This window comes from Columba livia, chromosome 7, assembly GCF_036013475.1.
Source record: "Columba livia isolate bColLiv1 breed racing homer chromosome 7, bColLiv1.pat.W.v2, whole genome shotgun sequence".
In the NCBI taxonomy this organism is placed as follows: Eukaryota; Metazoa; Chordata; class Aves; order Columbiformes; family Columbidae; genus Columba; species Columba livia.
The window spans coordinates 5,019,064-5,046,326 of NC_088608.1; the positions used below are offsets into that span (position 1 = coordinate 5,019,064).

At 41.5% G+C, this 27,263-nt stretch overlaps 1 protein-coding gene across 9 annotated transcripts in view; it reads left to right on the forward strand.

Annotated features, from left to right (window-relative positions):
• The first annotated feature begins 2,921 nt into the window (after positions 1-2,921).
• The window catches only part of LRP1B (LDL receptor related protein 1B), a 687,728-nt gene continuing 663,386 nt past the window's right edge, over positions 2,922-27,263 (forward strand). For 5 of the 9 annotated variants that reach the window (XM_065070311.1, XM_065070314.1, XM_065070318.1 and 2 more), the window contains exon 1: positions 2,927-3,208. In XM_065070311.1, coding sequence (XP_064926383.1) covers positions 3,127-3,208 — 82 coding nt within the window. In that variant the 5' untranslated portion in view covers positions 2,927-3,126. Of the gene's footprint in view, positions 3,209-27,263 lie in introns of all 9 variants that reach the window. The other 4 variants (XM_065070315.1, XM_065070317.1, XM_065070319.1 and 1 more) reach the window with 3 other exon arrangements.

Below are 27,263 nucleotides of genomic sequence, written 5' to 3' on the forward strand. Positions count from 1 at the left end.
CAGACCGATCTGGTTCCTGATCCGTGTATCTGCCACCAGTTCTGCAGCTCTCGATGTTCACCCACCACGCAGAAATGTGATGAAGTTGTGTGCACACAAACAACAGCAGGGAGGCTGGAAGCACATTTTATATGACAGGAGACTGCTTAAAGAGTTTGAATTATAATATACATATGGACATCAGGTTGGCTTCCATCTCTGGTCATTCCAGCACACATTTTTAGGTTTATTCATAGCAGATGTACATTAAAACGTTCATACAGGTCTTGCCGCTGCCTTTCTTTGAGATATGAGAATGCTGGCTACTCCTACATATTTTTACTGGATTGTTGAAGTCGTCCCATCCCATCATATAGAGACGTCCCATCATCCCATTACTTCATAGCGAGTGATGTTTAATGGAAATGAAGCTGAGGTGAATGATTTATCAAAGGTCAACTTGTATTTGTTCAACAGCCTGTACTTTAAAACCAGGCTTCCATGGTAATTATCGCCTCATAGTGCTATCTTAAAGCCAGCTACATTTTTAGGCAGCAATTTGAGAAATGATTACTTACAGGTAATTGAATTTTTAGTCATAATTGAGACTGCGCACTTCATATTGACACTTTATTTCCTGTAAACAAGGAGGCCATCGACTTTTATTATAAATATTATTTAAGTATTTTCATAAGTTTAGGCGCACATGTGATCTGCAGTATTGAAAGCAAGATCAATTAAGTCTTCAAAGACTCTTATAAATGCTAATGCTTAAAATGGGCAGCAAATTGCACCTTGTCATTAAAGGGAATATTCAAGAGGAGCGATGAGGACTGTTGTTAAATAAGTATGGAATAAGACTGAAAAAGAGCAAATCAGAAATAAAGCATCAAATGGTTGAAAACAGGTGTCTTAGTCGAGGCGTTTTTGTGAGAAGGCATGAAAGGGCAGCACGCCAATTAACAGATAATGTTTGGGGGAAAAGCATGACCACGTGTCACCTTGCAGACCTTGAGGCTTTTGCAGAAGATGCAAGAAGTTGAAAGAAAACTATTCTGTAAAGATAGTTCCGTGTCCCAGGAATACAGGGACCGCATGTTCACTTGCAAATGTGTGTTTCTTTATACCATGTGACAGTCCTGGCATGTAGGAAATGTCACTGATTTAAGCAGGAGTTCGTCACAACTCGGAATTCCCTGGTTTTCCTTCACACATTTTCTCATTTGGCTTCGGCATCTACATATTTTCATATTGGAAATGTAAAAGGTTGCTCAAATAAAATGATAATGGGTGTGTAAGAGGCATATAGTTGGCACTGGTGCCTTGAGGAAAGACCCAAAGCGATCTCACCTGTACACGCGGTGGAATAATGTTTCAGTGTGACTTTCAGCCTGACTTCATCTTGGTTATAAAAGCAACTGATTTCCAAGACAGTGGCCACGGCCAAATCTTTTCGCCTTAATTCAGCTCTGCCCATTTCTGTTTTCTACACTGGAATTTATAATTCTGCTCAGTTATGGCCACATAAATAGGAATTGACTGTGGGAGATTTACATAGGTTTTATAGTCAGTAGGTGAATGCAGAATTTGATCCAACTGGATTTTTCCCCTCAGCTGTAAATTATTTGCAATAACAAAGCCACCAGCAACCTCCTGGGAGTCCTGCCAGCCCCCGACCACAGAGGAATCCTTGGGACCTTGACTGGGCTTTTCAGTTCATGGGCAAACCTTATTCCAGGATCTTTCTCCCACTTCAACAGAAATAATTAAATATTTCAGATTTCTCCTAGGTTGTGAATTATTCTGTCCTTCAGCATCACCTGGTCTTTCTGCCCCTGGAAGTCTCTTGGCTGTAGCGCTTCAAATAAAAGGTATTGAGGTTCTGTGTTGGGGAATATAACCACGAACTTAAAAACGACTGAGGCTTTGCCCTTGAAATGTAAAGGTCTCGACAGTCAATTTTAGCACCGTGCTGTCTCTGGAGAAAACCAATATCTGAGGGTGATGTAAAAGCGTTATCACCTTTTGTCTGTTAAAGGGCCTGGTTTTAAAAAATAACGTGAAGATGTGACAAACACAAACCATGTTTGTGTTACGTGTCAATTTCAAGATAATGTTTATGTAAAAAAGTTAAAATGTGTTTATGTAAAGTAAAAGTAACAATTCAGCCACACAAGGCAGGAAACAAACACAAAACATGAGCTATTGCCTGCTTAGATGCACTTGAAGAGGCACCATTAACCCAAGGCAGGTTTGGCAGGGTGGTTTGGACACCAACGTTGTGTTTGCAGACACCAGCATTGTGTTGGTGTCTCATGGCACCTCCGTCCCTGCACACTCATAACGCGCGAGGATTTGTGGGTTTTTCTTTTTTAAATCATTAATATTTATAAATATGTAAAGGGTGAGCGTCAGGAGGATGGAGCCAGGCTCTTCTTGGTGACAATCAGTGACAGGACAAGGGTCAGTGGGTACAAACTGGAACACAGGAGGTTCCACTTAAATTTGAGAAGAAACTTCTTCTCAGTGAGGGTGGCAGAGCCTGGCCCAGGCTGCCCAGGGGGTTGTGGAGTCTACTTCTCTGCAGACATTCCAACCCGCCTGGACACCTTCCTGTGTAACCTCATCTGGGTGTTCCTGCTCCATGGGGGGATTGCACTGGATGAGCTTTCCAGGGCCCTTCCAACCCCTGACATTCTGTGAGGGATTCTGCTGACTCACCCTCCGCACCACCCAAGCCTGCGTGAGGTTTGCTTTACATTAAACAAGAATACCTCAAATTAAAAAAAACAAAAACAAAAACAAACAAAAAAAATCCCAAAAAACAAACAAGGCGGGAGAGGAGCGGAGGACGCGGCCTCGCGCCTGTGGCGGGCCGGGGGCGGGGCGGGGCGGGCCGGGGGCGGGGCGGGGCGGGCCGGGGGCGGAGCGCCGCTGTGCCGGCCGCCGGCGCCCCGCGCTGTCCGCTCGCTGCGTGAGCCGAGCGCAGCCGCGCTCCGCGTTGAAAAGTGAACGGCGCGGCGGCGGCTCCCGCAGAGGCTGCGCGCACACGGCGGCGCTGCCGCTCCGCACCCGCGGCCGGACCCACGCACGGACGGCAGACAGACAGACAGACAAGCAGGTTCCTTCCGCGGCGCGTTCGCCGCGATGTCCGCGCTCCTACTGGCCCTGGCGACGCTCTGGGGATTACCGCCCGTCGCGGAGGCGCTGGCAGCGGGAGCCCGCGGAGGTAAGGCGCGGCCGGGGAGCGCGGGGTGCCGGCGCTCGTCCTTGCGCGCCGCCCGCTGAACTTTCCACCGGTACCGGCTTCTCCTCGGGAAGTTTTGAGGTGCCTTACGCGCCTCCCTGCCCCTCCGCGCTGCGCGGCCGCGGAGCGCTCCCTGCGAACTTGGCTGCCGGGCGCGTCGCGCTGGGCTGCGGCGCTTGGCGGAACCAGAACGGGGCGAGCCCCGGAGCGGCGACGAGTCAGTCGGGGTGAGGGATGTGCCCCCCAAGTCAATGGGGTTGTGGAGGGGAATGTGCCCCCGCCCTCGTGGTTCGCCTTGAACGACCCGGCTCTGAATTACCGCTGCGCCCCAGGGAATTAACGCGGGCGGTAATTGCGGGGTCCGGTGCCTCGGGCGCGTCCCGCGGAGCCGGGCGGGGGGTCTCCGAGCCAGCCCCGGCGATGCGCTGCAGGAACGGCGACCGCCCTCCGCTTTCCCGAGGATTGCAAAAGTTCCTTGGTTTAAATTTGCTTGAGTTGGCACCCGTTTAATAGCTGAACTTTGCGTTTCGGCGGCGGGGTGGGTGCTGAGCTGGTGTAACCGGGGAGGCAGCGGGAGCTCAGGACCCCTTAGCCGGGCTGTGGGAAACCTCACGAGTTGCAACTCTTTTTTTCTTAAAAAGTCTCTTATCAAAGAGGGCAGCGGTTCTTCTGCCGGAGTTAGTCTCGGCGTTTTCTGTCGTGTTTTTTTGTGCGGTTGCCAGACCTCTTTCATTTTCCTGGGAAATCTTTAAATTGAGTATTTCCTGAAGTACGGACCAAGCCTTCCTTCTGTTGTGCTCAGGTGCAGGGATGTCAGGGTACTGCTCTGACTCAGGTTTTTACCGCTATAGAAAACGCTGCTAGTCAGAAAATCGTCTGTCGGCTCGTCTGTAGCCCTTCACTTTGAGAACTGCGTGGTCTCATGAACGAGACCGCACTGAATGTTGTTGTATCCAGTCTGCGAGGATTTTGCTAGATTTCAGTCGAAATGTAACTCTGTAAAGCATCAAATTCTCCTGTCTCCTCTCCATCACGTACCTGCTGCCTATTAAATTGTTTACTAACTGCTTACAACTCGTTTGGGTGAGGGCAGATGCCTCTAGGTTGTCTGGGGTACAGATTTCTGCTTCAGTCGAACTACCAAACCCCTCGGGTCCCTTTCCCACGTAGTTGTCAAAATTAGAGGTGATTCATTCTGTAAAAATGAGAAATAACTACCTATCAGGGAGAAAAGTATTGCTGCAGCATCACAAACTTAGGTGTTTAAAACACTGCATCATAAGGTACAAGGATATTGCAAAGAAACGAGGGTAGTATTCAATGTAATGGCACCTGAACAGCCAGATGGGAAAGGTTCTTAGAAAAATTTTGCAGTTTTATGAAGGGTACATATGCGTTTACTTTGATACATGAACATTTGTGGTCGTGGTAGTGCTTGTTTGATGGAAAATATTTCAAGAACTTTCCATGGTATTCACAAAATGGTCAGATTACGTTTCAGCAGCTGTGGCGTGCATCTGATCTTACAATGAAAATCAAACTTTCAAACATCTTGTGGAATTGTCTGGAAACCGATTTGCCACTCTGTCTCCCTTGATGGAGATAAGCAGATGCCAGTTATTAATGAATATTAATTTCTGGTGTTTAAATTTTGCTTTGTTTTTCCTTTGTTTTGTTTTCATAGTTACCTTGCTCCGATGTGGTGTTTCACACACAAAAAAACGTGCTGTCAGCTTACATTAAAATCAATCCCATCTTAAAAGGCAACATCCTTGTAAGTCATACCAGCCCAAAAAGTGGGATAAATCAAATTTACTTAGAATCAACTAACTCATCATATCATAATGTCATGTCTTATCAAAACCGAACAGAGTACAAATTAGGACTTAAAAGGCATTTTGTTTAAAAAATGTCAAGTGGTCTGAAACTAAAAGGGATTCGGGATGAGGAATCTAGAAGGAGAATTACATTTGCACATCAGATAAACTTTATGATACACTGCAAAAATTATTGACCATACCAAGCTGATTTTCCTTTACAGGAGGAAATTCTGAGTCACTGGAGCATGCTAAGCTTAATGTATGTGAAAAGGCACTGAAATTTGGAATGCACCGAGGCTCACCATTGGTAATAAGAGAATTGGGAAAATGTCATGGGTTGCATTAATAGCAGTGTTGTGGTAGCCATGGTAATATAAAATATTAGGTGCTGGAGGGAGAGTAACACCCTCTGTAGACCAGTGGGTAATGTCAGGGGGAGGAAAAAAACCCAAGAGGGGTAGGGGGAACCCCCCTGAAGTTTGAGCTCTCTCATCCTTTTCACTGGGTTTGAAATACAGGGAAATTCTTCCAGTCTATCAGGTCTGCCCTCAGCCAGGTTACAACTCCTCTGATTGTATGTGTATATGTAAAAAATGGGGAGGATAAAATTGTACGGAGATGGTGGAGAAGGGGATCCAGGCAGGAGGGTGGTGGATAAGGGAGGAGTCCTGCAGTTGAGGCTGTGCCATCAAACCCATTAAGAGGTACAATTGCCTTTTCATAGGCTTCAGTCTTCTTGTCCTGAGGATGCTCACAGACCCCGATTCCCCTGCAGTTATCCTGTTGCAGTAAATGAATTTGGGAAACCTGAGGAAGACCTTGCTAACAGCTGCGAAGACCACATTTGTTACCTGCTCTCCCTGAAGATGTGCAGGGGAACTTCACAGGTCCTATTGCCACCTCCTGAGTGCATGAGCTGAAGATGCTCTGCAGCCTCAAAACTCCACCTTGGCTTCATGCCTAAGCTCCTACACCCTTTTTTTTTGTGATACCTGTTTGTTTTTTGTGCCTCTGCTGCTGTGTACATAAATGCACTGTACTAATTGGCATGGTTATCTAGTGGTTATCCAAATTACATGGATGCCTCAGATAACAGGAGCTGGATTTGGATAATCTTCACAGATGTGCGATGTTGTCAGTGCAATGTCTATTAGTGAGCTCACAGCTCGTTATTAATTGACTTGCTGTCTGCGGTGGGGCTGGCGGTGGGTTGTGTTTGGCTTTGGCGGATCCCTCCTGTCGACAGCGCTGATGTGCCGTCTCACTGTGGACTTTCACATGTGGTTTTAGTGCTTTCGGGTTCGGTGTTCAAGCGCTGGTGTGATGAGACAGTTTGTCAGCTAAGTCTTGCAAGGGGTCCTCCTGCAAAGGTAGATTTTATACCGAGTGGGAAGATGCTGTCAGGGAACTTAAAACTTGAGCTCCCTGAGTGATGGCATATCATGTGTTTAATCTTTTTTTTCGTTTTCCTGTAATTCTTAAGCTGTTGTAAAGAAGGAAAGGCAAATTTTCATGAACATTACTCTTCTCTGGAGTCACAAACACTTCAAAACTTCTGTCATTATTCCACTTAGCAGATAATTTATTGTTTTCAGGGTCCTTTGACCATATTCAAGTGAAGGCTTGAAACAAATGACTTTGAAATAGAATTCTCAGGTTTAAGGTTCAGCTGATGAGAGTTTGGATTACTCACCCCGGTAGCAGAAACACAAGCCAGGTGAGATAAATCAGTCTCCTTGTGATGATTGCTGGTGGCCTTCATTCCCTGGTAAGGCAGCCCAGCAGGTGACAGTGAGGAGGCTTTACAACTACCTTGTTATTAGCAGCTTAATGATTTGAAACCAGGTGTACTTGACCAGACTGAGCTCCAGCTTGGCCATTGTTGGAAAGTATTCTCAGAAGAAAAGGCAAACTATTTCTGTGATGTGCTACAGAGGTGTCTGTTCTTGTCCTTTAGTCTGTTATGTCTCAGATAACAAATATTAGTGTCTTATATACAAAATAAATGCTTCTAAGGTCACAGTGGCATTGGCATTTATTTGTTTATTCCGAAGAACAGTATTACTTAAGAACTTACTATCGTTGGGGTGGAAAAAATTATAGAAGAGGGTGGAATTTCAGACAGTAGTTAGAAGGATGCATGGTAAGAGGTAATTAGAGACATGTTGTGGGAGGTGCCCACAGGTGCCATTTCAGTGGCTGGTTTTATAGGCGGTTGATATATGTATGTCCTCAGTTCAGTATGTGATCCCATGTACAAACCCCTGACGCTTCTGGGGACTGAGCAAACTGTGCGGTTTTTTTGTGATGTGAGAAGACTGTATGTAAACTTGTTTTGTAGGAAACCTTTGGCTAATTTACCAGAAAGTTTGTGCTGACACTCCTGCAGGTTGAGGTAGTTTTCCCCCAAGGACATGGAAGAAAGCTCTTAGTTCTGACAGTGGCTCTTAAAAGTGTTGACTGCCGCTATGTAAATCTGAGCATATGCCATACTGTTAAGGTTCATATGGACCCCAGGTTTTTTTCCATTTGAAGGAAGTTGCAAAACTCACATTGACTTCTGTGAAACAAGTCTGCAGCTTGGTGCTTGTTCGTCTAGTGTCTTTTTTTTACTGCTCCTTTTATCTGTTGTTTGGAGTTGAAGAAAATCGGTTTCTCTTTATCGTATTGACTGTAAAGGATGTATGTAATTTGAAATTGTGAATTTAGAATTATGGCTATCTGTAGAAATGCTACTAATTCAGATAGTAGAATGTTGTTTTTGTTGCAGTGGCATACTTTGAATCCCAGCTTGTTGTTGCTTTTTTCCTAGTTTTTGTGTATTAATCTGTTTTTTAATAGTCTCGATCCTTCAAATGCAATTAAATTTTTGCTTAGAGAACTCATTTTAATTGCACTTTCCCAAAACATTCTTAATGATGAACAGTGAAGATGAAAATATCACAACTTGGCTATTTTTATGCAAGTCATGCAGACTATTGAGTCTGTATTTAGTGTGAGTTTGGGCTAAGTGTAGACACTGCAGAACTAGATCCTAAATTTGTAAGTGCAATTAGGAACTAATTGGATTTTTAAAATATAATTACTCAAATAATGACTCTGCACCTTCTGTCCAACCTACTAGTTTGTTTTCTAATTAAAGTTGGGTGGGGGTTTTTTGCCCTTAAATTCTATCGAAGAGATCAAAATATTTGTAAATGTAGTTTTATTCCAGCTAGCTAGTCAGTTGTTGACTGTAACGCGAAGAATTCCCAAGATGTATCAAAGCTTCCCGGTGCTGGAAAGCGGAATGTTCCCATTTAGATAGTTGGTAAAGTGAAATAGTTGTAAAATCAGCTGTCAAACCTGTGTGTGATCCAAGGGCCTGGGATCCTTCTCTTTGTGCATCTGAGGATGCTCCGGGAAGGGCCGTTTCCCGCGGGTACCGGGTGTGTGAGAGCAGGACTGGACATTGGTAATGGAATTCCAATAAAACTCAGTCAATACCATTTAATTAGATTTAATGGGAACTGGGAAGGATCGTTAGAGAGACAAACACATAGTCTTACTAGTAATATGTATGCTATATTATTAATATGATTGAATTTGTAAGATCCTTGTAGCAAGAATAAGATCTCTCTGTGTACCTGGAAAGTGTTATGTGGGTCTATTATATTTTGTAATCTATGTCATTGCTTCCCAAGCAGTATGTAAATATAGATTTGGAATTGGGCTCTGTGTATGATGTTTATAAACCCTACCCATCTGAGGATAGAATTGGATGCTAGAAATAAGGTTTGTATGTTTCTTTAGCAATCATGTTTTTATTGACCATTTTGTTGTAAATTTCAATTGTGTACTAATAACAAAACACTGCAATATATAGAGTATACCACTGAGTAATTGGGCTTTTTAAATATGCTGTAATGCCAGGCTGGAAGCGAGGTACACTTTGAGATTTTTATTCTCATTCAGTTAGAAATTCAGTGTAATTCTCCGAGGTGGAAAAATAGGGATTACAGTATTAAGAGTTCTAGATACAGTACATTGAATCCTGAAATGTGCTTTCAACACCTGATGGATGTTCCTAAACATCTCGTGTACTGCTTGGAGTAGAATGATGTGGCCTTCCAGAGGAGCCAAGCTGTTGAAACTCTTCTTTCCTTCAGAAATACAAATGTATCTATTTCATTTTCTTCATAATATCAATGTATTTTGGACTATCTATTGCCTGGTTGTCAGTAGGACATCTCTTGGTAGTTTTTGCTCATGACGCTATTAAGCAACTTGTGCTTCAGGTGTAATAGGACAAGTGCTATAAGACAAAAGTTAAGCTTTGAGAATAAGAAGAATATGTATAATTCCTCAAGGCTTTCACCACAATGGAGCTTTTTTTTTTTTTAATAGCAGTTCATAAGCTACAAAATTGTTTTTCCTTGAATGAACAAAGGAAACGTGGAGAATGAGAAGGTGCAATATTGGTGTTTTTAGTGATAAATGTGCAGACAAATGCTGATGCAATGCTTGGCAAGTGCCGTATTCTTTCATACGAAGTGTTCTGTCAAGGAGTTCTGTTTTGTTAACACACACTCCTGTAGGGAAAAAAAGATACCCATCCATCTTTTGTATAATGTTTTACAATTTTTATTCATCCACCTGCAAACTTGCAAAATACTCTTGTCACCAGTTTTTAACGTACAATTCTGATATTGTCAAATAGTTGGCGCTGCTACTTAAACTATTCTCAGAGGTATGGTGGAGAGGATGGGTTTCCACTTGTAGGTCCCTTGACATGCAGGCAAGTATTTTTTCCTCAATCATGGACATTCTAATTAATTTCAAGGCACTGGAAGTACCACCATGTTACCATTTCTAATACGTTCTTGTATAATATGCTTTTTTAGAGAAATGCTGTAATGTTGTGCAGTCATAAAAGTTTAAAGAAGTTGCACTAGTGCAAGAAGATGGTGATAAATCAGAGTAATTTTCTAGGTGATAAATAGGTTTTTTCCAAACACCTGCCTCTTTTTCTTGCAAATACTGAGAAGAGAGAGCGATATAAGATCACAGCTACCTAGATGCTCTTTTTCTTATGCAAACACACTGATTGACCCAAAGTATATTATTATTTCTGCCAAAGCTTGTGAGCTTATGAAATAAAAGTATGTCATTTACCAATGAGACACTTCCTTCTCTGGAGAATGGTTTTTGTTCATGTAGACCTGAGTCTACACTGCTGAAGTCAATGAATTCTTCATCTTGTCCTTGGTGTTTATAGGGTCACTCTAAGTGTAAGGGACCTTTTGACCATTTTATTCAAATTTCACTGAAAAGTCTTAGAGGACCTTTTATTCAATTATGTTGTCTGTATTGTCCAGTGGCTTTTATGCAAGAAGTAGATATTTCTTGCAATACTTTTATTCCAAAGTTTGATTCAATTTTGCCTGACTTGTTTATATTGACTCCACTTCGATATTTCCGACATCTAATTTTAATATATATGGATCAAAGTCTTCATTGCTTTTCATTTCTCAGTTCGTAATAATCCTCTAGAAGATGAGCTGTTATATACATTGTTTATTTTTAGTAGATGATCAATTGATAATTTCTCATTTTCAAAAATCAATTTGCTAAGATGTGTAGGGTCTACTACTTGCAAGTCCCTAGGTTAGCTAAACCTAGTTCTTTGTAATACAGATGAAGCTGCCAGTCTGTTTTCTAGATGAAGGAAGCATTGTATTTTTCATTGTGGAAAATTTGTCTGTCTTGGTGGCTTTTGGTGATCTGGAAGGGAAGTAAAGGTGATACTTTCTCATGCAGCGCATTGGATCCCTGTGAATCTCTGCAGACATATCCAGGGATGAGTTCACTTGACTTTCTTTTGAGAACCATCTTAAAAGAACTGTTTTCCCCAGCTGTATTTTGTAAAGAATAACCAGGGCTGGGTCCAGCCTGTGTGTTTTACAGTACTGATGATACTCATTTACCACCTGGAGGGAAACTGGGTTCACTTCCAAGTTCATCAGAAGCACTTGGTTTACAATATCCTTATTTCATGTAACTCTATTGAAGTTGTTTTTTGCAGGGTGTTTGCAGGTAGCAGGAGTTAAGGACTGGAAGCAAGGGAAGAAGGCTGCAAAACTAAACTAATTCTTCTTGGGTCCCACGTTCTAAGCCAAGTGGTTTATTTTTATATTCAGATTACAGAAGGAACAGGGAACAGTTTCTTCGTAGTGTCTTGTTACCGTAGTCTTAGGCAAAACACTTGATGCTGCAGTATTAAATCATATACAAGGGAGATGAAGCAAGTTGAGACTACAGAAGTGTGAAAACTAAAGCACTGTCCCGTGCCTACAGCTTGTCAGGTTAAATTGCTTTTTATGCCTTGGATAGAAATGGAGCAAGGGTACATTGGAGCAAGAAGATATTTTGCGGGTGGTGTCTTGAAGGCTAAGCCTAAGCTGCAGCAGCTGATGGTATAGGGCTGCTATAGGCCACTTCTATGAGAATGTATTGCACATACAGAGGTATATAAAACCCTGGATATGTATGGAGAGCCATGAAAAGTACTCTAAGTACAACAAAGCCAGGAGTACCAGGTATTTTTTTAAGCAGACAAAATCTTACGCCCTGACCCAAGTGGCCCATTATCACATTTCTTCAAATTGGAGCAAGCTATTCAGGTCAGTGTGTGTCTGCAGACCCATCTGAATGAATTCCTGGGCTCACACTCACTATGTTACATTTCTTTCTGTGGGTTTTGAACGGCTGTGACTTGAACAGAGTTGACAGTACACAATATTACCCATTTACTCTGTAGATTATACTCCTCTGGAGAATTGGTGTCAGCTAATCTGCCACTTCTGTGTTTTCACAGAGACCTGCTAACTGCATCTCTGGTAATATCACAGGAGAGTGTCAGATCTGGGCTTCTGTAGTTTTCTTATTTATTTCCCTCACATTTCCAGGCGTGTACAGCCAGGTCTCTGGCCTTGGTCGTTTACTTTGTCCTGTGAATAGTTTCCTTTCTGTGTAGAAATTATGTCTGTCAATACCCAATTTTGGCCACTCTTAGGGCGGTGAGAAGTTTGAAGCAGGTGGTTGTCAACAGATGATGACAGAAATCGTGAAATTGTGCTCAAATGCAAACTGTGAGGGTCAGTATTTAAAGCACATTTGAGCATATAAAACCTGCTTATATTTCTACCTTGGCTGTGGAGTATTCTAGGTATAATTCATATGTTTCTGTGATAAGTTTGTTTCTTTTACTGGAAACTGCATAACTCCCCTAACCAATTAGCGGCATTCAGTAATGAGTAAAACACTATCAATGATGTTATGATTTTTGTGTCAGTTAGAATTGTTAAATGCTCCTCGATGAAACCGCGCTGATTTACATTAATTGATGGCTTGTCTTCTCACAGCAGCAAAAGTGCCTTGCAAATAGTTGCAATACACCTAAGCTGGCAGTGATTGCCTGTGATTGCCAATCTGTTGTTTGCTGGTGCTACAAAGATCACCAGTAAAAGGCTTCAAAATTCAGGAGGACTTAATACGTGGCTGTGAATTTTAGGAGTATAACAAAAAGCGTTCACATAAAATAAGCGCTAAAGAGCTGGTAGATATGGCCTGGCTTGGGTTCTGCTTATGTATGATGCTTGACAATCCAGCAACTCAAGGTAATTTAAATGCGTTATAAACGGCTGTTTATGTGTCCATGAAAAGCATGATGCAAATATGCAAATTTAAGAGAGTGTCTTCTACAAGTTTATATATCTTAATGAAAAATGTCAAAGCGTAATAGATCAACAGTCTGTTTAGCCCCATAGTAACCAGTTTTTTTCCTCCTTTTTTTTTTCTAAAGATAGCACAGCATGTCCTTGGTGATCCTAGGAGTAAATTAACACTGCAGAGTGGTTGCTCCTGAAGCCAGCTAATGACTTTCTGATTTTTTGGGGAGGAAATACTTGTCTGTTGAGGTTGGTCATATTGAAGTGGTCACCAATGCCTGATCATGCACATGTACAAGTAATTTCCCTGTGCTGGTGTTAAAACTTCCTTTTACACTTTATTCCATTTGCTATCCTGTTCTATGTTGTATGGAAAGGTTACCTGAGCTAAGTGGAAATCTTTGAATATTTGTATTTCATGTGACAGCTGAGAAGCTTGTGCTGGCCATAGGCTTTGTGTTCGTACTGTGGGCAAGCAGAGCGGTAATTCTGCTTGTTTGCTTCCGATTTCACATTGGCACCTCAAGTAGGATATCTTGTTTGTTTTTCTATCAAATTTTAAAGATCTCATGCCTGGAAAATCTCTTGCAACTTCAGGTGCTGCAGAGCTTATCAGGGAGTAGCAGCTTTTAGTGTTATAGGTGCCTGTTCAACGTGGCTTTTGTTTGTGGTTGCAGCCTCAGGGAGACAAACAGACTGGAAGTGGAAAATGGAAACAAAGAGAGACGGGGAGGGTTACTGGTTAAATTTTATTTGGTAGGGAGCAAGAAAGGCCACGTCCAGTACAAAAAAAAAAGATTAAATCCCAACAGTTTCCACGGTTCTTCTGAACCAAAAAGAACTTGTATTTCTTAATAGGTGAAGAGATAAACAGCAATGCTTGGCATGTGCAAGTATTGTCTTTCATAAGCCATGGGGAAATCAACCTCCCTTCTTTCTTTCCTGAAAATACAGGAGCCTCCTTGAAGCACTTGCTTTTGGGAATGAATGTATTAGTGAAGAATTCGTGGATGATCCCTATCTAATTTTTATAGAAATGAATGGTAGCATGCTGTGGGACTTCAGGTCTGCGTGGGTGTATTTTACATTCACCTGCCTCATTCTAGACTTAAAGAACTATATTTTTTTTGCAACTGATAAATAACTGGAGGTTTAAAGCAGCTCATCCCAATAGCAATTGCTGCCACTGTAGGGAAAGAGAAAGCCAGCATAAGGCAGTGGTAATAACACAAAGTAATCTCCCTATACTTCAGTAATAAAGTTGCATGGGCTACAGTTTTCTTGTCAGCATCTTTCTGTTGACACCTTTCTGTCAAAGATGGAGTGAAGAGTAAAACCTAAGTCTGTTTTCTCTTATGTTAAATGTATTCTGCAAAGCTTTTGTAAAACACAAAGCATGTGGACTTTGCAGATAGTGTTTGCATTTGGGACTTGGGGGGAAATTTATGTGAACTTTGTGCTTTGGAAATCATTGCCCTTTAAAATAACTGATCATATTAAATGTTAGTGCATCTCTCAAAACTGTGTTTTGTAGAGTAGTCTCATCTTTAGAGCTTTCTTGTGTGTTTTTTTTATTTTAGGAGCAAGAGTGTATAATTATTGGTAAAAACTGAGTTTTCAAAATTGGCCATTTTGAATGCATACAACAACCTACCCTTTTTTTTTTGTCTGAGAAATCTGTTAGTGTTTAAAACCAACAGACAAAACCCAAACCCTGGCAAACTAAGCCTGAATACTTTGCAGTTGTGGGTTGAAACTGTCTAATAACATAGTCCAAAAGCTCATTAATATTGATCTTCTTAATTCTCTCAATAACCTAACATTAGTTCTAATTACAAGAGGAATAAAAAGCAGACTAATACGGCCTTAGCTGTCAAAGTCTGATGGACCACAAAACATCCAAAAGGATATCCTTCAAAAGCGGTTAGTAGGAGGTATGCACATGAATATCATTAGCTGGTAACAATATGCGTACCCATAGTTGGGGGGGAAGAATACCACTTAAAACATTTACTTTCTGCTAGACCAGTGGGGCTCATATACTTGCCAAGGTTAGACCTTCTGCTTCCCCTTTCTGTTCTGCAGGTGTGGCTGAGGCAAGCCCTTGCAAAATTAAATAGAATTTTTAAAGGAAAGCACCTGAACACTCGGGTAGATGAGGTTCTAGGGAACATGGTTTAGAGGTGAACTTGACAGTGCTAGGTGAGTGGTTGGACTCAATGTTAAAGGTCTTTCCCAGCCAAAATGATTCTATGACCAGGTAAAGCACTGCAGGAAAGATCAGAGTTGGGCTTCTGCTGTGCTTGTGGTGGAACCTGGTTGCTCATGGGCATGTTCTTCAAGCTTTTTGTTTTGAGGCAGGCATCAGGAATGGCTTAATTCTGTGCTCATCATCTGCATTTAAATACTGAGGCTAACAGCTTCTTTTGTTTGGCCCAGAGCACCCTGGCTCCTGGGACATTAGAAGAAGGGAGTGTCAAGGCACACTGAGCCGCGCCCAGTGTGGGGGATGTTTGGAGGCTTCAGGGGCACCCCCAGCCAGTGTGGGGGGTGCAGAGAAGCTTCTAGAGTGCCTACAGTCAGATCTGATCAGATAAAACAGGACTCTCGTCGAGACCAAGCCCCATTTTTTTGTGTGGGGGTCTCTTGGAGTACGAGCTTAGCCACTGCCGCCAGGAGAGCCCCCTCCCCGGGATGGGGACTGCGCTTGCCTCGCCGCCACGGGTGTAAGTAAAAATTCTCGCAGGATTGCGAGTATATTTATACTTTTCGTGCACATTTGCACGTATAACTATCCGCGCTCCGTATGAGCGCGTGTAATATTAATCCTCGCAGAATCGCGGGTGTATTTTCTTTCCGTGCACATGTGCACAAGTATTTTATTCCTCGCACAATCGCGAGTGGCCGCCGAGAGCCCCTCGCACAATCGCGAGTGTATTTTCCTCCCGTGCTTCCACATAAGCACGTGTAGGATTCCGTGCACATTTGCACGTGTAAAATAACTCTCGCAGGACTGCGAGCGTATTATAAATTTACCCTCGCACAATCGCGAGTGCACAGTTTCCGTACTCACTGCGAGTACGTGTATCTCTATAAAAATAATCCCACACCGTGTTTAGGCAAGTGTGTGCTCCTCCGGGACTCGGGGACGGCTCCGGCATTGTTTTGGTGAAGCCACGTGCATGCACTCTGTGGACCGCCCCTCTCAATAATTTCCTCAACTGATATCCGAACCTGTATTTAAGTCACTTTTGGAGTGCTAAAACCCTGTTCCTCACCGGTCTAATAAAAGTTGTTTTTGGACCTTGTTGTCCCTTAAATTGACCTGTGGGTTGCCTTTGCATTTTTCGTGGCAGAGATAAGTGTTATAGAGTGGGGAAGAAAGTCTCTCTCCCTTTTTTTTTTCTTTTTGCTCTTAACGATGTTTTGATTGCCACATAATCTGGTGCTGACATGCCTCCTGTGCTGGTGATGCTGTGCCTGGAGTGTGGGGTCCGGGATGTGCCTCTGTGATGTCCCCACCTGGGCCATGTCCTGGCTCTTGCCCAGCAGAGGGTGCCCAACCTCAGACTTCTTGATCTGTCATGCCCAGGTGGCCATCTTTGATTTATGTTTGCTTTGAACCAAACAATGAGTAAACCAGGGGAAACCTGAGCAGACCTTGGAGGTGGCGATGTAGCACTTGGGCCTGAGGATGCTCTTCTTTCCATGGTGGTGTCGGGTGGGCAATTGCAAAGCTTGAGATGGCTCTTAAATTTCAGTGGCAGAGTTCTGGAGAGGGCTGGCAGGAATACCCTGGGGAGGAGAAACTATGTCCCGGAAAAAGGCGAGTTAGTGCTGAAGAAGGAAAGAAAGCCCAAGGGATTTCCTTCCCTGGGTGCTCACAGCCCTGCTCTGCCCCATACAGAGGAAGAAAAGGAAAGATTCCATCAATGTCCCCCTCATTAAAGTGGCATGGCTAATATATTCTGCTAAGGTGTGCTCATTGTGCTGTTTAAGACAACCAGGTTAGAAATCTACTGACAATAAATGAAGATTTACTGCTTTTGATGTCACTGGGGCACCTAATGCAGGTTTGGAATACTAACTGGAATTTGTGAAAGGCGAAAAAAAAATGTCCCAGTGCCATTTAATTAACTATCTGGCCAATATTTCTCTCTTTTTATTGAAAAATCTGTAAGTTGCAACTGGCTTCGAGCGCTCTCCTGTACAACTCTGCCAACAGTTAGCAAATAAACACTTTAAAATACAGAAAGCCTTGTTCAGCTCCATGTGCACCAGACAAAATCGTACCTTAAACTGCAGAGATGGTTTATTGTAACATTCCAGAATATAATAATTGCATTTTGTAATTAAAAGGAAGTGATTAGAAGAACGTTAGTATTTATTTTCTAAGTATGTAGCAGGGTAAGTGTGTCTGTGTGGGATAACTAGGACATCACTGCAAATATAAGCGGTGTTTTCTTTTAAAGACATATTAGTAACCTGATGTAAATAACCTATTTTATGCAAGTAACACTGCACAGGGATTCTTATTACTTATTCTCTGGATTATCTTGTTATTCTAAGTGACTCCGCAAGCTGTGATCAAAATACAGGAGCTGCAAGTCTTAAAATTTCCACGAGAGTTTGGATGAAGTTTGTGGATTTAATGCCTTAGAATATTAATAAAAGAAATATACAGAGTTGTCCTGGTTTTGTTAAAAAACAAGTTTCTCTTTTAGTGAATTTGCCTGTCAGCTAAAGCTTCGCATTAGCTGCATTTTCTTGGAGAACCAGATACATGTTTTGGTAAACATAGCAATGGAATGCAAAGTTATTGATAAGCACGGATGGACATCTCGCGAGAGGGGCAATGAGTAACAGGTGACCAAGAAACTGACAAACTGTGTATAACTTTCCATTCACGTGAATACTTCATATAAAAGTGGGAGATTAGGAGGATCTCGTCCCTTTTGCCCTCTTTGCCCTTCTTCGTCCCTTCTGCTCATGGCCGACATTAGGAGAGGACCTTGCTAGTCGTACCTGCGAACTGAGGCCTAGTGAGAGACTGAATCCAGCTCTGGTTGGCTGTAGTCCAGTCCAGGACTTCGGGTGCCAGCTCTGCAGTTGTTGAGACTTTCAAGATGGGTTTTGTATATTTTGTATTATTTTCTCTGTTCTTATTGGTAGCGTTAGTAAAACATTTTTAATTTTTCCAACTCTCTTCTCTGTCCTTCTTTTCCTCCTGATCGCCTGTCCTGAGTGGGAAGGGGAGAGGAGAGGAGGTTAACAATATATCTGCCAGGGTTTTATTGTCACCCCACAATCAAAACCCTCGACAAGAGTGTACTGTCTTTTTGGAGACCTAATTTAAATAAACTTTCATATAATTTGTCTAAGCAGTCCTGCAAGAGAACAGTATGAATTGAGTCCTCACTCCCTCTCTGGGATGCCCTAGAAGTTTAAACTAGAAGTTTCTGGTCTTTGCTGGGCATGGTCCCTCTACTGGCCTCTCTTGAGTTCTGCCCCTTTTATAGATCCCACCTGCTGTTTGGAGAGCTGGTAGCATTAAAAAAATGTGCATTTGTCACTCAAGGTCAAAGCATTGGCATCAAGTGAGCAGTTTGGTTTTTAGCTTAAAATGCTGCAGACAGCATTTTGTGGGCACAAAGTATGTCAAGCTCAGCTTTTCTGTAACATCTACCAAGCGGGGGGGGGGGGGGGGGAATTTTGACCTATCTGGTGACATATTAATGCCACATCAAGTGATGTGTTTGAGAGATGGAGAAGGAGTTTGGAAGAGTTTAAAAGAAATGTAAAAGTACTGAGTTAACTTTGAGATGTGTTATATCTTGCTGGAGGTCTTGCAGTCCCTCTGGTCAGGCTTCCAGCAGTTGCTCTCAGGTTGAAAGGTTAATGACTCATTTACTAAGCGGTGCAGTTTTCTTTCATTTCTCACTTACAGTTGTCTCTACTCTTCTAAAAACTGAAAGAGCCTTCCAAAACATATTGTACTTATGTACTATTGCTGTCAATTAAAGTTATTAAATCACAGATCCTTAAAAGTGAAATCCAGATATATGTTAATATATTCAGTCTCTGTGTAGCTGCTGTGTTACAGAAGTGACGAGTATAGTGTCAAGGCAGCTCTGGACATCAGCAAATCTTTCTAAGGGCTGAAGTGTGCATTTGGATACCCCTTTTGTAAGGGTTCTGGGGGAAGGATGGACACCAAAGAAAGAACCTTGTGGATGGTGGAGTAAGGAGAGGAGCAGATCCAGCCCCATGGGATGTGGGTTGAGACTTGCTGGGGCAGCACCTTGGTGTGAGAGCTGGAGAATATTGGGGTGAATAGATCAGATGCTGTTGCCTTGTATGTAGGGGTGATAAAAGAGCTGCATCTGTAGCCCTGGTTAGAGGGATGATGAGGAGGAAAGAGGAATTGCCAGGAGCTTGCAAATCATGGGCCTAAATGACTAAAATACTGGTGGTGCTTTCAGCGAATGGAAGATGACGAGGGCAAAAGCCACATTTTTCAGAGCCGTTTGATATGGTATTCATGTTCATGCTCCTTTTGTGAATTCCTTAAATTAGCAGTTTCACTTTTCTGTGAGTCTACTGTACTTTGACTCTTAAGTGAATTAAGTCCCATTATAAATGACATCCTTCCAACAGTTGGAATACAGGTTAGCGCTCCCAAGAGGGGAGCTTTAATGAGGTTGTTGCTATGACAGCTCAGCTTCAGGTGGCACATGTGCCATGTTGAAATACCCTCTCTCCCCTCAACTATTACAGTAACTTCTGTGAGTGGATTTTAAAACTTCCTTTTTAATGGCATTTATGACCAGCACTTTGTATTTTTATTCTCCCAGTGGCGCAGCTGAGGTTTTGACAATCTATGCTGTTTATTTTTACTTCTATTTCTGAAATGTTAATAGCAGTGCATGGTTTGACAAGTTAAAGAAACAACGAGTTAACTCTGTGACAATTTCAAAGGATGCTCTAAGGACTGAGTCAAAAGATTTACAGAATGAACAAACACATACACTGCTGTGTTTACTGTGGAAATGTACAAGGCCTGTGTTTCTTAAGTTCACATCAGAGAACCTCTCAATGGGTGGACATAGTTTATACTGTGGGAACTGGTAGGAATATGAGTGTTCCCATTAAGATGCAGCTGAACAAGTGGGTGCAATGATTTGCCTCTTCGGAGGAGCTGACTGCAGTCTGTGTGCCATGTATAACATCTCTCTGTCTTAAAGATGTTAAATCACGCAGTTATATTTTTCAGGGAGACTTCCAGTGTGAGCCTGAGAGGTTAAAACAGAAGCATGTCTCTTTCTTGTCTAATACCAACTTTTGCGTGGTTTAATGTGGGTAAGGTAGTCTCAAACCCAAGGTTCTGAACCTCAGCATCAGCATTATTCTGGACCATACTGGCATCTGTCGGAAGGATGGTGGCAAAGCAAGCAGTCAGGATTGTTAATATTTTTTTTTCCTGTTATTGCTCACCTATGAAATAGTGAAATGTCATGTTTAGACTCAAATGAGCAGCTCTGAAACGTATTTCTGCTGCCTCGGTGTTTTCCAGTTTCTTTGTGGACACGGGTAATGTCATTGTTCAATCTCCCCTTCCTGCCAGTCTTTGAAAGCGAGTTTCTAAATGTGTGACTTTGACATACAGAAAGGAGTCGTACTCACATCTGGCATGACCTATATAAATATTGCCTTAAACATTGGCCTGGATGAAAAGCCTTATTCCTTTCCCATAGGTGTTCAGTTTTGTTTGCTTGGCTGTGAATTGTTGCAGTCACTTGGTCACCTCACTACCTGATGGAAACAAATTCCTTTATCACTGCTTATCTCAGTGAAATTAAACCCAGGGAAATGCCCAGGAACTATCTATTCAACCCCAGAAAGCTTTGCCTTTTTAAAGTTAATTGGTTTAAAAGATTGTTTTGTTTGTTTGTTTGCTGCTACTTTAGAAATGGTGTGCTATAAAAATCTGGATTTATTTTTTTGAGTGTTTTGTTGTAAGCTAGAAAACCTTGGTACTAAAGAGTAAAAAGGCTGGCTATATAAATCCATGCTCCATTGTATTTATTGTGCTACTTACTAGGCCTCCAAGTATACTACATTTTCATAAATGCAAAATCATTCAGCTGTATCCATATTGGTTCAAAAGATGCTGATGAGAACATTTAAGGTTTTTGCAGGTTCTGATAATACTGTTTGTTGTAAGTGTGCCTCTCCTGGTTTCTTTCTGTGACTGAACTGAAAGTGCAATTTCTGTATAATTTTAATGACCGGTAAATAGGTTCACATATTCCGCACTTTATTAATATTTTTGTTTGGCTTGCTTGGCCATTAGTGATGTGTATTCCCTGATATTGTGTTCAGTTCTGGGCCCCTCAGTTCAGGAAAGACATTGAAGTGCTGGAGCGGGTCCAGAGAAGAGCAACACGACTGGGGAAGGGACCTGAACACAAGCCCTATGGGGAGAGGCTGAGGGAGCTGGGCTTGTTTAGTCTGGAGAAGAGGAGGCTTAGAGGTGAGCTCAGCACTCTCTAGAACTACCTGAAGGGCAGTTCTAGCCAGGTGGGGATTGGTCTCTTCTCCCAGGCAGTCAGCAATAGGACAAGGGGCCATGGGCTTCAGCTCTGCCAGGGGAAATTTAGGCTGGAGATTAGAAAGAAATTCTTTGCAGAGAGAGTGGTCAGGCATTGGAATGGCTGCCCAGGGAGGTGCTGGACTCACCATCCCCGGAGGCTTTTAAACTGAGATTGGACATGGCAGTCAGTGCCATGATCTAGTCAATGGACTGGAGTTGGACCAAGGGTTGGACTCGATGATCTCTGAGGTCTTTTCCAACCCAGTTGATTCTGTGATCATTTTGTCCCCTTTGGAAAGAAGGTGAAACCAAAACTAAAAAGCCCCCCCCAAAACCCCCAAAACCAAATCAAAACAAACAAAAAACCCCTGAACAAAACATTAACCCCAAACCAACCAACCAGATAAAACAGAAAACAAACAAGAAAAACCCAACCAAACAAAAACCCAGACAAAAACAAAGAAAAACCCCAACTTGTCAGAAAAAGCAAACCCAGCACCCAGGATGCATTGATAAAAGGAGACCAGATGCAGAGTGAAAGGCACATGGTGCAGATTCTGGTTTCTTGCTACAAAGATTGCTACAAGAACAGAAAACACACTGTGATTTATTCTCGTGGCAAAAAAAACTCAGCGAATGGAACAAGTAGTACAGAAATCTCAATATGTTGTTGCTAATACAATTTACATTTCGAACAGTGTGTCCTCCTTTGCCATTCTGCTCTGTTTAAACATGGCTAAATTAAACTAGTCTATAGGCAGAGCTTCTTGATCTGCACTCAGAACTTGCACTAAATGAACATCTAACACTTAATTTAATGGTAATTATACAGCTTCTCAAAAATTTTTTTTCCTGTGTATTATATTTGTTCAGTAGTTATCTCCATGTATAATAATATCAAATTATTATGCTGTCTCTCAAAGTTGTAAATCGTATCATTTTTACACAGACCAGAAAATTACTTGCACTTAAAGATATGTTTATCTGTATATATATGGTGGATTTTAAATTGAACAGTTCCAGACATAATTTTCCTAATATTGGTTAATCCATCTTTAATTAAAATGTTAATTGCTAATCCAGATATTACACATAGAAAATTCAGCCTACAGTAAACTGTGCTTTATTTGCACAAGGATGAAAAATGTGCAATTACATGGCAATCTGCTCATCTGAATTGCGATGTAGTAGTCTTGCATCTGTGATAACCACCTAGAAACATATTATTGAGTTCTTTTACCATGTACCCCCCCAAGAAAAAGGAGAGGTGGGGAAAAAAAGTTAACTTAGTGCTAGATAAAAGTTCCAACTTGTGTCAAAGTAGGGCCTAGAATATTCTTTTAGGGGAATTGTTGTGCATAATGGGTTTTGCCAGCGCTGCTGTGGCCAAAGTTGCCTCTGATGGTTCCTCGGCCGAAATCGTGTCTCTTACATCGTCCGGAACAAAACTCCCTCTGTGTCTGAGCAAAGGATTTCAGAAGTCAGACCCGGTCAGTCTTGTTTTCCAGCCAGGGGTTACAGAAGGTAAAGTCAGCTGGAGGAAGGAAGTTTTGTGCTTGTCATGTAAAAAGTGCATTAAGGCTGCAAACTTGCTGCAGAGAGGAAGACTTGCTTTTGCTTTTCATCATTGAGATACAATTGTGTGTAGCTAAATTTACAGATTATTTTTTTTATAATACGCTGTATTAAGCAAGTGAAGTTCCAGCCTTTCACACTTAGCAAATAATCCTGTGATTCCTTGTGCAAAGTCACATGTCTAAATGTGGCTGATGAGTCTTTGTGGATGGGGCTTGAGTTAAATCATCTTGTTAACACAAGATAATTGCAATCCTAGTGGTTGAAAATTTGTTAATCATGTAGAATATTAGGAAATACTTAATTGCTGAATGGAACGGCATATAGAGCTTTGTACCTCTGAAATTAGTTCATTCAGATCTCTTGGCTCGTATGTATTTTTTCATCTGTCGTTAATGGCATTGTTAGGGACAACACAATTTAATAATGTTTCAGAGTAGTTGTGTTCAAAGCACAGAAGATTTTTTTTCAGTCAAAGCTGTGTATTAAATGTGGAAAACAGACTCATCTATAGAGTGCCATCTGTTGATTTTTATTTAATTAGAAAATGATTTTCATAAATCTGTCTCACTTATACAAAGTGTATACTAATAGCTAGGCTTTTAGAAACAGCCTCTTTTTTTCCCTAAAACCTGAAAGGAAAAACAAAATACATGCAAAATATTAATTATCACTGAATAGTATTTAACAGAAAGCATGTCTCTTAATTCTAGAAGTCTTAACAATCTGTTTCTATTTGGGGTTCATCTGAAAACCATTGGAAAGGCTTGAGCTTTTGGGCTTTGGATGTTCTTTCTTCATGGTGTTTTTTTTTTTTTAACCTGTTCATTTTTTCATCAAAGGAGGTCACCTCTTCACCTTTCTTTTAATCTTTCCTCCCTTTCATTCGCCTCATTCCAGTGTTCTTTCCAACTTGTGAAAGTCACTTATTCTCTGTTTGAAACTCTATCTGATTTGCTCCAGCAGCGTGGCTTCTCTTAGCGAGTTCATCCACGTGGATAAAGAGGACGATGCCTTTGACATTTCTGCTGCACCAGGAGGATGCAGCCGCTCCTTGGCTAAGAGCTACAAAAGAGACGTTATTTTAGGAGCAATATGGATTTGTATGTATCTTTTTTTGGCTTGGTTTACAGTCGTTCCGTCTTTGAGACGTGTTTGAATATCTGCTATTGATGCATGTATAATACTGCTATTTATAACCTGTTTTTGGGCAAGAAAACTGGCCGGTGCCACCAGGAGAGGCAGTCTGCCTGCTTGCCTGGAGACTGCGTTCGCTTTGATTCCTTACAAGGCCAGAATAAATCTAAAAAAAGTCCAAGCTTCACCATTTTTCAAGGTGAGGAGGTGTTCTTGATGTGTTACTGGGCTAAACAGAGCCTTCCCAGAAGAGCTTGGGCAAGCCCAAAGCCAGGCTCCTGGGGGAGCTCTTGCCTTTCCCTTTGAGTCCTTAAACCATCTCTAATGATAAATATGAACTTGTGCTTTCTGGTGAAAATGTGCTGTCCTACCACCTTGTATCGTTATTTCTGCAACCTGCTTGAAAGCTGCTCTTCTTGCCCATAGTCTCCTAATGTCTGGTCTACTCAATGCAGGTGGGGAGCTGGAGCTCTGGAGCAAGTTTGCTTGTGCTTCAAATGTATTATTTTCTTCTTAACTAGACAGAGCAGTTATTTTCTTTTCCTCTTGGATTTCAGTCTAGGACTAACAAAATCTAAAGACAAATCTGCTTTTTCAACAGTTCTCCATGAGAGAACAGGGTGAGTAGATAGGGTTTGGGATTGACAAGGGTGTATGAACTAATAGACATGTAAAACTGATCCTCACAAGATATTCCTGAAGTAGTTATTCAGTGAATGATCTTACGAGGGGTTATATAATAATTGCTTTCTCAAGAATAGCAACATTTTTCACTTAATTTGGCTTTGCAAGTGGATTCTTCTTGAACATGCAGAATTGAGTTCTTTCCAAAGTCGAGGATCAGTTACAAAAAATTATGAAATGCATATTGGATGTGTGTCGAGTCAAGGGTTATCTGGATGGGTTGAGGAAGAAAGCATGCAGATAAATCAAAGTTTCTCTGCAAAATTGATCAGGGCATCCACTCCATGAGCCTGAGGGAGCTGCCAGGCTTCAAATGCCACCTATTAGCTGGTGATGAAGTGGGAAGGTGGATAAAGGTGAACTGACTGGAAAACAGTTTGAGTAGGTGTTCTAAAAACAATGCTTCTGTTAGCATGATAAAAGGGAAGGATGGGAGATCTGATTCTGGTGCTTTTACTGAATGAAGTGGTCAGAAGAATCCTTAAGATTTGAAGCAAAATAAAATTAGGGTGAGGTAGGTAGTTCAGTGGAAGAAAAGGACAAATGAAAGTAGGAGGAGTCCTTAATTTCTGAAGAATTGTTTTCTTTTTCCTCCTTTGTTCTACATAAGCAGATTCACTCTGGGCCTGTAATGCTCTCATTTATCTTGCAATAACCCTCCCCAGAGCTTCAACCTTTTCACTAAACTACCTTTAAAAAAAATCTAAGTGAAAGTTTAACAACCCCTCTCCTCCAATAAAGATGGTTCAATAAAATCATAACTGTGTATTTCTTGGCCCAAATCCACGTATCTGATTGTGCAGAGATGCAGGGTGCAGCCTGCTGCAAGACTGGGAAAACATCCATCAGATTTAGTCTATTTGTTTTTTCTTTGCTTATTTTATCTCTACCTACCCCCTGCTCCCCCCCACTTTTCCTTTATATGCTTTTGGTGCAGGAGAAGTTTGAGACAGTAAGAGATGTCTCAGGTATGAGCCCTATTTTCATGTCATCTTGGCATAGATATTTTAAAGTAGCTTTAAAAAGGATCCATTTCTAATTTAACATGCATATTTTTATGGCTGGAAAGCTCTGTGTGAACTAAACCCCATTTCTTACTGTTGTGCAGTTGGTTCTGGACCATGGGGCTGTGTTGATGCACCTATTTTGTCCCATGTGGTTCTCTTTGTGCTTAGCTATTTATTTCCCATTATAAACCTTTATAATAATTTTGAATTGCCTTGCACAACCCTTGTTTTGCTCAGGCAGCACCTTAAGACCTAAAACTGAGTACAGTTGTAAGAAATAATATAGGAAAAAGGTCTCCCTTTAAAAATACATCTAATAACTGTGTTCCTCTTTCTTCAGTGGTATAGCAATAACTTCTAAGTGCCTTCCCACTGTGGTGATTTCTAGTTCACTTTCAGAAATCCAGTGTATTGAAAATGTCACTATTAATAGCCTTCTGCTGGTACAATAAAAGATAATTCAATAGGATATCCCAGTTAAGCAGGATACCTTGTTTACGTTGGGTTTCTGCCCAGCAGCTGCTTACGCTGAAGTTCTCCAAATAATAGAGGAATTAATCAAGGTGTAACCATGGGGACAACTCTGTGTTAATATTCACCCCATGCAAGTGTAGTCACTGTAATGTGACCTGTGAAGACAAATTATATAATTCATTTGCAATTTGGTATGATCATAGGTAATAAGGTACCGATTTCTTGACTGCCTTTGGGATATGGTAATGCTCTTGTTGCTGATGCTTCCCAAAAGAGTAGAAGAAAATGTGAAAGCGGTGTTGAATTAGGACTCTGTTTTCTTCAAGATGTGTCTATAAGATGTGAAATTAGGTTCTAAATACACAGCAAATATACAAATATACAGCAGCAAATTACATGGTAACTTGTGTATGTTTTCTGAGTAAAACGTGCAGGGAAAAACAACTGGTCAGTATTAGTGAGAATCAAGTAATTTAATTGGATTTTTTCATATTTATTTTTAGCTTGGAAGATAAGTGCCTCATTATGGGTGGTAGATTCTGATTTTATTATATCAGTGTTTATCAGAACTCCACGCAGTTCCTGGAAAGCTGTAACCAGTCTCCGAAGCCCTTTGGATGCTCAGAAATGGCTATTAAGAAAGGAAGAGTTCAAATATATAAAGATGGGATATCTAGTGAAACAGCCATTTTTTGGGGGAGGGGGCAAGTATCATGGTGTCATTATGTTAAATTAGTAATACTGTTTCAGTTGACTCGGTCCTACAATTAGAACATGTGAAGACACCCATGGGAATATAGAAAGTAGTTTTTTAACTGCATTATTTAATTTAATTGTTTAAATTGCCTTTCTATTTTTATATACAATCGTTTTCTAGCCGAAAACATTTTCTGCTTTGGCTTTGCGTGTGTGCCTGTTGTGTATGCTCACTACTTTGGTTCTCTTCCAAAGATCTTTTTCCCTTCAGAAAAATAGTGAGAATTAATGTGTTGGCAAAATCCAGCCATGACTTCAGAGAGAGTTGTGAATAATGAATGC